Raw genomic sequence first — 13,199 nt, forward strand, 5'->3', positions numbered from 1 at the left:
TCTGCTTCATATTATTTATTATTAGAGAGCAAAGCAGGTTGATTTGAATTGCACAATGGATGTCAAAGAGTTATCTCACAATTTCAGAAACTTATCTGTTAGAGAAGTTACTCATAATGAGTTGCCCTTTGAATTGATTCAAATAATAATGAAACAGTTGCCTATGGGTAAATTGTGGTTGTTTACGCTCTCAGATAATGGGTTCATCAGGACTGTTGCTCTGAGTTTATTGTATCAAAGTTTTATCATAAGNGATATGGCATCAATTAATAAGTTATCAATGTTGCAAATAGATTTTGACCATCTCAAAATTTTCAAAGATCAGCTAATATACTTTTGTAAAAAATTGAGAATCATTTTTAAAAGTGCAAATGAGTTTTTTAGTATTGATAGCATTGATATTTTGCAATCAATTCAATGGGAAAAATTAGATAAATTAGATTCATTTGAATTACATGTTTACTATGGGGACTTATTCTCTGAAACACTTTTTGAAGACATTGATAAAATGACAGGGCTTATATTGAAAAGCTCTGATAATTTAAGAAAAATTAAAATCCGATATAACTATCCATATTCTAATAGAACATTGAAATTTTTGAATGAGCTAAAGTATTGCCTGAATTTAAGAGCACTAGATTTGGAGGTATGTCGTCTTCCAATGTTTGTTGCTAATGATATTGAATTTCTTGGAAATTGCAATGAGCATGTTCATAATAATTTGAATCGCTTGAAATTGAATTTTGAGAGAAATTTTTTGTCTCTCGAATATCTTATAAACTTTAAAAATTTAAAGGATTTATGTATTATCTGTGATACAATGCCGGGAATTTTTGGTGTATGGAGTTTGAGCATGTTGAAAAAATTGTCAATATATGGTCATAAAATAATTCAGATTCAAAATTTGGATGGCTTGTCTAATTTACAATGTCTATCTATAATCTCTAGAAATATCACAAAGATAGAAAATCTAAACCACTTGATTACTTTGAAAATTTTATCGCTTTCGAATAGCAGAATTATAGAAATCAACAATCTAGACAATTTAATCAACTTAGAAGAGTTATGGCTTTCTTTTAATTGCATCAGAAAAATTGAAAAATTGGATAAATTAACTAAATTGACAAAGCTAGTATTGAATCATAATTCTATTGCAAAAATTGAAAATCTAGAAAGATTGACCAATTTGAAGCATTTAGATCTAACAGCAAATGAAATTGAAAACATTGAAAACTTAGATAATTTAACCAGCTTAGCCAATTTGGATTTGTCGCAAAATCGAATAAAAAAAATTAGGGGATTATCATCATTGGTTAATTTGGTAAATCTAAACCTATCTTTCAATCGTATTGATAAAATTGAAAACTTGTCTACATTAGTTGATTTAACTCATTTGAATTTGCTGGCAAACGATATTCGCAAAATCATGAATCTTTCTCGATTGAAAAATTTAACCTATCTCAAATTGGATCATAATTATAATCTTGGGACAATTGGGACAAGAAAATTAAAAAAATTAAAAGATTTCAAAGTGGTAAATCGTAGAAATTAGAGGGACTGACAAAACTAGAATCAAATTACAAACGAAATAGTATATTAAGATATTTGCACACATTCAAGGCTATTGATAGGGTTTTCAAAACTAAGTAAAGTGGATTGGAGATAAATAACAACCATTACTGGATTCTCTTGGGTTATGAGATGGATTTCATATGTGGCGTGTTATAACTGCTATGGAACTCAGCAAGTTCACAAGTATTTGGTAGTTGTTTTACACAGGGTGGTTGTAAACAGTTACTATAGTGAGTTTTTTCAACAATGGGAGTGATTTGTATTTTAATTGCAGTCTTATTGAAGAAAATTGAGGGATTGTTGCAAGCGGTTTAATATGATTAATGTAGGTTGCAAAGTTGGAACAGACAGGTTAAATTGTGGGTTTCATTTATACAATTAGAATGGATTTTGATATTGTGGCAATACACAAGACAGAGACTATAAACATCTAATTTTGATAAGATTGGATTATAAAAGAGATATACTACTTCATTAAGCTTATTGAGAAGCCAATCGAAATTGAGAAGTGTAAAAGCTGAATTACAAGTTAAATAAGACCATCTTGTGGGAAAACCAGTAATTGTGTTTATTTGGATGATATAAAATTATTAGAATGAGCAAAATTGGATAAATTGGATTCATTTGAATTACATATTCTGTGCTCGGATTCAACCCCAGCAATTTTTTTTAAAGAAATTGATAGAATCACAAAGGTTATATTAAATACCTCCAATAATTCAAGAGAAATTAAAATCGGGTATGTCCATCCAAATTTCAATAGACCATTGGGGGTTTTAAATGAATTAAAGTATTGTCTAAATTTAAATGCACTAGATTTGCGAGTATTTCGTTTTGCAGAGTTTGATGCTGGCGATTTTGGATTTCTTGACAATCTCAATGGTCAAGTTTATAATAATTTGAATCGCTTGAGGTTAGGTTTTAGTAGGGATATTTTGTCTCCTAGAAGTCTTGCAAAGTTCAAAAATTTAAAGGATTTCACTATTACTTGTGACAAGGTTCCAAAGATATTTAGTAAACGGAAATTCCCTCTGTTGAAGAGCATCACAATAATTGGAATACAGGAAGTTAGGATTAACAATTTAGATGGGTTAACTGATTTACAATATCTATATATAAGGCATGGCGATTTCGCAGAGAGAGGTAAATTAAATGGCTTGATTGGTTTAAGAACATTAATTTTTCATAACTGTCTATTTAGAGAAATAAACTATCTAAATAAACCAATCAATCTAGAAGAGTTATCATCTTCCTCCAGTTCAATTGATAAAATTGAGAATTTGAATAAACTAACTAAATTGAAAAAGTTGACATTGAATTATAATCCGATTACGAGAATTGAGAATCTAGAAAGATTGAGCTGTTTGAGGTACTTAAATCTATCAAACAATATCATTTAAAACATTGAAAAGCGAAGAAATGGTCTTTTTATTGCCCTGGCACTCGTAGTACTGGTAAGATGGCATTCATTGATATCATAGACCTCTACCATGGCTATGGTTTTAATGCACACGCACTCTCCAGCAGTTTGCTGTCTTAGATTGTTTTCATACGCGGGTCCTCTACAATGCCTGCCGATGACTGCTTCTTCGGGATTTACCGGAAATGTATCGGATCACGTTGACACTAACAACACGTGATTGCAGTTTTTTGGGTGAAAATTTGCATTGAAATTTTGCCTCCTTGAAAAAAAACAAAAAGCAAAACGTGGAAGAAGCAACTTTTGACCACTTTTCCCAGTTCTTTATCACTTCGCTGAAACTGCAATCCTTTCTGTTATTCTCTTCAATTGGTTCTCTTTTTCCTCAGGATCATTCAAACACACATATATCTATTACAAATTAGTCAGTCGACCCACAGAACACTTTGAAATCGTCCAAGATGTCTCATGAAAGTGAAGAAGAGCTTTTAGATTACTCTGATGAAGAAATTAACGTTTTACCGGTTTCCACTTCCACAGATGGTAAAAGTAATTTAAATAATAATAAATCTTCAATTGGTGATGATCAAAGGAAAACTGATGGCTCATCAACTGCTGAAGATAAAAAGGGTTCTTATGTTGGAATTCATGCCACAACCTTTTATGATTTCTTATTAAAGCCCGAACTAATCAGAGCAATCAAAGATTGTGGGTTCGAACATCCATCTGAAGGTTAGTAAATTATTCCAACTATTATAATCACCTCCTCCATCCTATTGTATTCAATTGAAAGAAATTTAATGAAATTGACTTGATTATATCTTTGGTTTGCTTATATTGGAATTGACAATTCAAGATTTTATACCAACTATAATCGATTCCTATCTCACCTTTAACCGATTTCTATCTATATCCATATCCATATACATATCCATATCCATATTCTATTTTAATCTCATCCATGTTTTCAAAAGCATATATCCTTTACTTCTATCTCTATCCATTTTCCATTTATATCTTTTTACTCATTTTTTCAATTTATTTTATCTTCAACCAATTTCAACCGGTTTTATCTTCAACCATCTCAGGCCTTTAAGCAATTTTATTCATTTTTTTCATCTTTAAAACCCATATATTATATCACATTGTATTTTACTCTTATATTATACCACATCACCTCTCTTTTACTTTTCTTGTTTTATTTATCTAGACTATTTTTTACATGGATCCTTTGATTTCTTTAAAAACCTTTATTAATTATCAATTGCCTATCTTTTTTTCCTGTTTTCTCAACTTATTCAACATTTCATTAACAAAAAATGGTCAATTGTTTTTGAACAATCAAATTACTCAGAAACAAAGAAAAACAAAAGTGTGATTGACTTGGATTTACTCACTTTTATCACATAAAACGTATATCTTAAATTATCAAATTCCAATATAACCAAACAGGGATAATCAAACCAAATTCATTATTAATCTATTTTTACTTGGAAATTAATTATTCACTCTTGAATTGTTTTTTAATCCTAGTTCAACTAGTTTTAATTTTCACTTCACTTCAATTCTTTTTATTTTTGTATTCTTTTTCTTAAAAGAAAGAATAAAAAAATAAAAAAAAATAAAAATAATCTTTTACTGTTGAAATTAAACTAACATTTTTTTTTTAATTATAGTCCAACAAGTGTGTATTCCACAATCAATTCTTGGTACTGATGTCTTATGTCAAGCTAAATCAGGTCTAGGTAAAACCGCTGTTTTTGTTTTATCTACTTTACAACAGCTTGAACCATCTCCTGGTAAAATCTCAACAATTGTCATTTGTCACACCAGAGAGTTGGCCTACCAAATTAAAAACGAGTACTCTCGTTTTAGTAAATATATGCCTGATGTTCGTACTGAAGTCTTTTACGGTGGTACTGACATTAAAAAAGACGCTGAAAAATTGAAAAATAAAGAAACCTGTCCTCACATCGTTGTTGGTACCCCAGGTAGATTACACGCCTTGGTTCGTGAAAAATTTTTACGTTTAAATAATATTGAAAACTTTGTTATTGATGAATGTGATAAAGTCTTGGAAAGTTTTGATATGAGAAGAGATATTCAAGACATCTTCAGATCAACTCCTCACCAAAAACAAGTCATGATGTTTTCTGCCACTTTGTCTCAAGATATTAGACCAATTTGTAAAAAATTCATGCAAAATCCTCTAGAAATTTATGTCGATGACGAAGCTAAATTGACTTTACATGGTCTACAACAATATTACATCAAATTAAGTGAGGCTGAAAAGAACAGAAAACTATCAGAATTACTAGATAACCTTGAATTCAACCAAGTTATTATTTTTGTCAAATCAACTGCAAGAGCTAATGAATTAAACAATTTATTATGTCAATGCAACTTTCCTTCTATTGCTGTTCACTCAAACATGGCTCAAGAAGAAAGAATTGCAAGATATAGATCTTTCAAAGAATTCAACAAAAGAATATGTGTTTCAACTGATGTTTTCGGTAGAGGTATCGATATTGAAAGAATCAATCTAGCTATCAACTATGATTTACCAAATGAAGCTGATCAATACTTACATAGAGTTGGTAGAGCTGGTAGATTTGGTACCAAAGGTTTAGCAATCTCTTTTGTTTCATCATCTGCCGACGAAGAAATTTTATCTAAAATTCAAGACAGATTTGATGTCAAAATCGAAGACTTCCCTGAGGAAGGTGTCGACCCATCAACCTACATGAATACTTAATTGTTTTCTCATCTATACTTATCTTTTTAGGTGATTTTCTTCAACTTTTTTGAAAAAAAAATTATTTTGTATCTCTAATATTAAATAAATTGAAAAAATGTTTCTGATTTTGTTTTCGGTGAAAATTAAATCTTATTATTATATTATTTTATTCTTTCAAACTTTCAAACTTTCCGTTTTTATTTAGTGTTTTTACATAACTATTGATTTATTTCTCTATCTTCCCTGTTCCTGTTTACAATAGAACTTGTATTCCTTATGATTAATCTCAACAAATAAGTAGTAATAAAAATGGTTACAACTTTTTTGTTCCACACCACACTGAAAGACAACCATCGAGAACATGGAATGAAATATAATTTACGGGCAGTTCAATAGTATCTTTCTTATCAATCAAGAAGGAGAAAGTCCATTAGTCACTAGTTTATATCTAACGTTAATAATAAATTGATTTGTCAGATACAGGATAGAAACTAATATCTACAATTTAGGTTTTTGAAATGCTTTTTTTAATAAAGTTAGAACTAGTTTTAATTGAAAATTACATTGATGTATTAAAACAAATGGCTGAATATTTGTTTGAGGCGTATGTCAATTTATTTTTTAATAAAATGCAGAAACAAAATGTGAGAATATCTAGGAACATCTATCTATAAAATACTCTATAATTTATAATAATTTTGAAGTGGTTTTAATGGTATTGGAGATTTCGTTAACACCATTTGACTTTTGGCATCATTTATATCTGTTATTTCGTCATAATCACCATCATTTATTTGAAGATCTTTAATTTTCTGGTCTTCAGTTTTCTTGTTCGATGAAACCAAATGAAGGATAAGCTTAGCACTGCTCTTAGAATTAAGAAAGTATTCATCGTAAAAATTGATAATATCCTGTTTCGTGATTTCATATCCATTGTCCTCAAAGCCTAGAAGGAAAAGTTGTTTGAAAACTAAATCAAAATTATAAAAATTAGACAGGATTTTGGAAGCATAAAAGTAAAACTCAGAATTTAAATTTCGGAAGTTCACTGGCTGTGAAACTGATGATTTCAATTTAATCCTTAGTGAGTTCTTTTTCACTTCGAATTCTTTGTCTGTGAGATTGTGGATATAATCTTTCATAAAATTATTGAAAAAATTATTGATTCTTGATTGCAAGTACTTTGAACTTCTATGTGACTGAACAATGATTTTATAACCAACCGTCAGATGAACCATTCTAGGTTTGGCAAAGACAATGTAACCTAGTTGTTCTTTTGTTCTTAGCTGATTGAAAGCAGGCTCGTGGATAAATTCATCAAGTAGATACAACATCATTAATTTTCTAGCATTGTTAATATGTTTTCTTGTGGCATCATCCTCTATGTTTGTCATTGTTTCGTGTATGCTTTCAAAACCTTTATACATATCAAACAGATCACCTATTTGGATGAAATAGTCAATAGCTGAATTGGGGGTTTCATTTTTCTTAAAAACAACTTTATGAGAATAAGATTTTCCTTTTGGTAACAAGTAGGAACGATAACTATTTGTGATTTGATTCAGATATAATTTTGCAATATCCAAGTTTTGAGATGACAAATTATTAACGAAAGATGAGTATATAATTTTTTCAATTTGATCAGCAATTGGCGAATCAATTGAATCTTTGAAATTTCCATGAACAAGAACATCAATAAAAAGCTGATCATACAATTGCTTAGAAAAGACCTTGAACGATTCTAAGTTTATAAATTCTTTCTGCTGCAATGTGCTATTTTCGTCAATTGTTTCATTAAACAAATAGTACAATTTTTGATCTGAAGTCCATGACTGGTCGTGAATGATATTTTTAAAATATTTAAGAGTTTGTCTATAGGGTTCTTTAAATTCTGAGTTCATGTATGATTTAATTATTTGTTCTTTGACAATGTGAAATTTTTGAGAATTAATGATTTCTGTGTCATTGTGAAAATCTGCTAAATCCGATAACAAACTTTTACAAAAGGACAAAATTTTATCATTAAAGCCCTGAATTATTATATTAAAACCGGTAGTATTTCTGCTCATTACCAAACCTATGCTGGCAAGTTTTGCAAAATAAATCATATCATTGAATTTTAAAAGAAACAATTCTAAAAAGATGGCTGTCAAAGTTTGGTTGATTGGAGATGAGTTTGCTATTGGGGTTTTAAAATTTAGATATATATTTCCTTTTGGTTGACCAAAGAAATCATCTGGTTTAAACCAAATATTGTAGTAATCTGATTGTCTTAATAGTAGAGGTTGTCTTTTCATCATGTGTGAGATATCATGTCTTTGGTTTAATATATCGAAATTTTGAGGAATCAAAGGGTTTGGAGCAGGTAAGTGGAAGTTTGGGTTTGGAAGACAATTTTTCAAATTTTCTAGTAAAGCTGGGTTAATTGATTGTTTTGCGTATTGGGAGCCATATATTTTTTCCTTTAAAGGTAATTGTAACCCTTCAAATTCATTATTTCCTTGAAATATTAATAGGTTATCAGGATTGAGCAACTTTAAGAAATGGTTAATTTTGTGGAAATTAAATTTTGTGGTGAATTTATAATCATGGTCGAGAAGATGGTCTCTAGAGAATTCATTGAGATGCAAGTCATTTGATAATTTTGAAACAGTGTTATTATCATTGGAGGAATTTTCTTTAAATCTGAAATTAATCTTTGAAATTTGGTCAATTTCATTGTTAATTCTTCGTAATTGGTGTTCATTTAAGGAGGATAGCATTTTGATGTATTGAAAGAAATTGAGTAATATTTCTGAGATGATTTCGTTATTCTTGAAAGAAGACTTTGTTAAAAGGATTTCTGTTATGAAGAGAAAATTATTTTCAGAGACTAGCTGGAAACTTGTCATTAGATTAGTGGACCAGTTTTTATTAAATTTCAAGTATTTCAATAGGGTGCCATCAGTTTCATCACCAATTAAATGGGAGATGGTTTTAAAAGGATTGTAGGAGTAATAATCAACCTTTGATAAATTTATGGGGAATACTAATTTTAGAGATTTAATTTCCTTTATTGATTTATAGGTGATCCAGTTTGATTGAGGGTTTATTGGTTTTATTAGGATGTTATTGTAAGATTGAATTTGAGATAAATTTAGATTCTTATTTTGAATTTGATTAAAAATGTGGAAAATTTCTGATTTAATGTCATTGATTTTTAAATTTGATAGAATGGTCAATTTCATTATATTACTTGAGTAGTGGTTGTTGTACCAATTTATCAACTCATTTCTAATGTCAATGTTTTTTGATTCTGGATCATGTTTAAGAGTGTCCAAGTTACCAGTTGTAAATTTGCTGTAGGGATGAATAGGATCGATTAAGAATTTGAAGATTTGGTTGAATCTTCGATGTTCATTTTGCAAATTCTTGTTATTTTCGTTATTGATAGCGATAATTTCTCGATCTTGACAGGTCTTTAAGAAAAGAGGATCAATGAAAAACCTGCTAAACCTAACTAGAGCTTCAAGAAGATAGTTTGAGTCGATGGAGAAATAGTAGTTTGTGTGTTCAGTCGCAGTATAAGCATTTGAAGAGCCAGAGTGGTTTGATAGAAATTTCAGATAGTCATTTTCATTGGGAAACATTTTGGTGCCCATGAACAACAAATGCTCGCAGAAATGAGCTAGGCCCTCTAAATGTGGAGGATCACTGAAGGAACCAACGTTGACATCTAAAGAAGCAGTGGATTTGATGTGGGTAGGATCAGGGTCGTGAATTAGCAAGACCTCGAGCTGGTTTTGCAAAGTGAAAAATCTGTATTCTCTGTGTTCATGAAGAGGTTTGTTGAGGTTGACTTTCAGCTCAGTATAGATGGGGGTAGACGAAGAAGTGCTCATTTTGGACAGGAGCCAGGAGGTTCGATAAAAAGCACAGCGAGAGAAGGAGGATATGGGCCATCGACTATTCATGAGCTTTGCATGAACCTTTCATGAATTTGGGGTGAATATATATTGGAGAAAGAAGAGAAAAGACACATTTCAGCTGGAACATTAAAGTTTGGTATACAAAAGCCCAGTAAGTCGACCTCGTTAGCTTTGGGAAGTAACTGGAGAGAACAATCGACCAGAGACAATTGGCTGTTGGAAAAGGGCCATTCCTATAAATATCAGTCCATGTCTTCGTTATTCTTTTACCAGAGTGCTCTTTCTTAGATAGCCTCTCCAACAGTATCCAATTCATATTTAGCCAGTCTTTCCAGATAATATTTCTAGATAATATTTCTAGATAATATTCTTAGACAATACTCTGCAGTCTGCTATATCACATCATATTATCATATTATATTGTGTCGTATCGTATCATACTCTACAAACACCCTACAGTCCTCCACTCTCCCCATTTCTCTCCCCTTCAGACCCAAAATGCCAGAAAGTTGTGCCTGTGGTGAAAAACCTGCTTGCGATTGCTCGACGCCTTCTGCCTCAACATTCGACAATGGAACCAGAGATGGTGAGATTGATTTTACAGGCAAGTTCTGATGCACCCTGTTCTAGTCTCGCTTTGTAGTTAGTTATCGTTATAGTTGCGCAAACTTGTCTCTTTCAATAAATATTTATGAAATGGCCCACAGCACTTCGGGCCTTAAAGATGGGCCTTAAAGATAGGCCTTAAAGATAAGACTCGGGAGTAAGTGCTGTGTGAAGATAAGACTTCACGAACCTCAAAAGGCCTGTAGAAAACCACCACAAGGAGGGAAGCGCTGTTCGGCTTCCGGTAGTGGTCGATAGCGAACCGGATTGACGTGCAGAAACCCGAAAATCACCGGTACGTTTGTCAATTTTCCGGTTTGATTTTATCCCGATCTTACGTGTTCGAAACGGGGTTTTCGAGGTCAGGTCCATTTTGATTATATCCTCTCACTTGATTGAGAGTGGAATACAGTTATGAAATGGTTTCTATCTCTGCCTCTGCCATGTTTCTTTATTGATTTGCAGTTGCTGACAAACCTCTATCTATTTACTTACTCATTGCTTGTTTTTATTTGCACCAACCACAATGTCACCAAACAGTTCTCCAGACCAGCTAACGAACTCAGATGAAGATTTAATTGTTATCACTGATACCAGTTTCACTGAAAATGAACCCAAGCTTTTCGAAATATTAAACCATAACAACCCAAAAGTCAAGGAAAGTATAATTGAAATCTTGCCTCGTCATATATTAACAATCATTGTTGATTGCCTAACTCAAAAAGAACTACTCAATCTAGCCTTAACCAATTCTTTATTTTATAATTTATCCACTGATAAACTATACAGAAATATTTACATCCAAGATTATAAACTTTTAATTCCCGATAACGAAAATTATCAAAACATGTTTCCCATCAATTGGACTTATTTTCAAATTCCCTTCAAACTTTTATCCAATGTCAAACCAATAGCCTATGACTGTTTAGATTCAGATTCGCTCAAAAAATATCTAAACCAAAGTTATTTGAGAGATTCTGATGGCAAGATCATTAGTTATAATGCCTGTTATAGAATCTACAATTTTTTGAGACTAGAAAAATTCTTCAAATGCATTCTAAGACTAGCTACTTCTTTTCGTCTAAAACCACTTTTGCAATCAAAAGTTAAAAAAATCTTTATTGATTTGACCACAAATTCATTCAAGCAAAATTTATTTGACTGTATGGTTCTCAATATATTAATCGAAGATATAATAAACCTCTCACATAATCTACTCTCGATTGAATTCAGTGACATGTCTTTACATCGTTCTCTTCAAATTTTATCAACTGATATCAGATTCTTTTGGTTAAAACCCAATTCTTACAATCTACTAAATTATTCTTATTTTGATGTCCATAATCGAGCTGAATATCTTTATAATAAGCCCTTAAATTTGCTTCAACATCAAAATATCATACTTAATCATAGTAATAACAATACTACTACTACTACTACTACTACTACTACTACTACTACTACTACAAATAACAACGATGATATTAATGACTACGTGCTGTCTCAATTACATGAATATCAAATTCTTCTATTAAAAAGCTCATTACAAACATATAGAAATATGAAACTGCTCATCTTACATCTTTGGGATAATAACTACATTTATGAAAACATTTTAACTATTTTAGATTATAAATCCTTTGCAATTGAAAACAAATTAAACGAAGTTCAAAATCCCAATTTAAACTTGAATCTTATTCTAAACTATGAGTTTTCCTTGTCAATAGTAAATAAAAAATCAACCTTGTTTTTCACTAAAATCTTTCAATATCCCTTTTTGAAAAAACTCACTTTAGATACTTTATGTCAACTTACTCATACTCCTAATAACTGCACTTGTATGAAAACTATTATACATACAATTCTACAAAATAATAATAATATAATAAATTTGGAAGAAATTGCTTTTTCTGCAGTCCCAATTAATGACCAACAGGCTTTGGACGATTGTTTTACTCTAGTTTTCACTAAATTACCAAATATCAAAATAATTTCTTTGGATTTTAAAGACTATTCAAGCTATACATCCGATTCTATTTACACTGAAGTTTATGATTATTTAAACCATTTAGATTCATTTTGTGGCAAAATTTTAATAACTTTGAAAAAGTTTATTCTAAATTCAAAATTAACAAATTTGCTGAGTTTGAATCATTTATATTTAAAAGGAGAGTTTTCAAAATTTTTTTTACACTATTTACTATTTGAATACGTTGATAAAACATTTCAGGATTTCGGTAATGAAGAATCAAATCATCAAAAAAAAATTAGTTTTTTAAAACAAAAATCCATTAATTTTTGTCTATGCTCTACATGTCAACGGTTTTTAAACTTTTTAAAATCGAAATTAGAGTATCCTAAGGGCATGGATCTAATTGATCTAAACAATGCACTTATACAAAATTACGATAGACTAACTGAATTTCAAAACTTTTTTAATAGCTTTGGCGTGTCAGCCTCTGATAAAGGTTTGAATGATTATTTAGGATTAAATAGCACTACAAAATTCAATGAAATCTATGGTGATTTTCATATAAATTTATCTTATAAACACAACATAGATAGTAAAATTGTTTATTATCGTGAGGATGGGATGAATAATTATTTGGGAGTTGATACAAACCATGATTTATTAAAAAAGTTTTTACCTGTTGATTTTTCGATAGTCATCAAGCATTATTATAAAGAATTGATTAAAACTGTTTCTGAAATTGGAAAATTTTCTCAATTAAGAACGTTTGCAATTGAAAATTTACCATTTATTATTTTTAAAGATGATAATGATGTCCAACAAACAGAATTTGCTTATTCAGTTGATGATTTTGAACAAGATATTAACCAAACACTTAGTGATTGTTATAATTTTAGAAACAAAACATCTGCCATACATGAAAGTTTTCTTTTTGAGTATTATAGAATTAAGAAGTTTTTTAGTAAGTTCTAATGCCCATTAATA

The 13,199-nt window shown here is 30.4% G+C and overlaps 4 protein-coding genes across 4 annotated transcripts; 3 read left to right on the forward strand and 1 right to left on the reverse strand.

The window, feature by feature from the left end:
- Nucleotides 1–256: 256 nt before the first annotated feature.
- Nucleotides 257–2,972, forward strand: ASCRUDRAFT_8078 (leucine-rich repeat domain-containing protein; the record flags this gene model as incomplete). Its single annotated transcript, XM_020194535.1, has 2 exons — nt 257–1,541; nt 2,248–2,972. The coding sequence occupies 2 exons, from the start codon at nt 257–259 to the stop codon at nt 2,970–2,972; spliced, it is 2,010 nt and encodes a 669-aa protein (XP_020047435.1).
- Nucleotides 2,973–3,282: 310 nt separating this feature from the next.
- SUB2 (ATP-dependent RNA helicase SUB2) lies at nt 3,283–6,078 on the forward strand. The gene is made up of 2 exons (XM_020189237.1): nt 3,283–3,724; nt 4,669–6,078. Exons 1-2 carry the CDS (start codon nt 3,454–3,456, stop codon nt 5,745–5,747), a joined length of 1,350 nt encoding a protein of 449 aa, XP_020047436.1. The 5' UTR covers nt 3,283–3,453; the 3' UTR covers nt 5,748–6,078.
- Nucleotides 6,079–6,409: 331 nt separating this feature from the next.
- ASCRUDRAFT_34436 (uncharacterized protein) lies at nt 6,410–9,610 on the reverse strand (the record flags this gene model as incomplete). The annotated part of the gene is made up of 2 exons (XM_020190520.1): nt 6,410–7,094; nt 7,164–9,610. 2 exons carry the CDS (start codon nt 9,608–9,610, stop codon nt 6,410–6,412), a joined length of 3,132 nt encoding a protein of 1,043 aa, XP_020047437.1.
- A 1,159-nt stretch (nt 9,611–10,769) lies between these two features.
- ASCRUDRAFT_70349 (uncharacterized protein) lies at nt 10,770–13,187 on the forward strand (the record flags this gene model as incomplete). Its single annotated transcript, XM_020191784.1, has 1 exon — nt 10,770–13,187. One exon carries the CDS (start codon nt 10,770–10,772, stop codon nt 13,185–13,187), a length of 2,418 nt encoding a protein of 805 aa, XP_020047438.1.
- Between the last annotated feature and the right edge of the window lie 12 nt (nt 13,188–13,199).

Source organism: Ascoidea rubescens (genome assembly GCF_001661345.1).
Source record: "Ascoidea rubescens DSM 1968 unplaced genomic scaffold ASCRUscaffold_6, whole genome shotgun sequence".
NCBI lineage: Eukaryota > Fungi > Ascomycota > Saccharomycetes > Ascoideales > Ascoideaceae > Ascoidea > Ascoidea rubescens.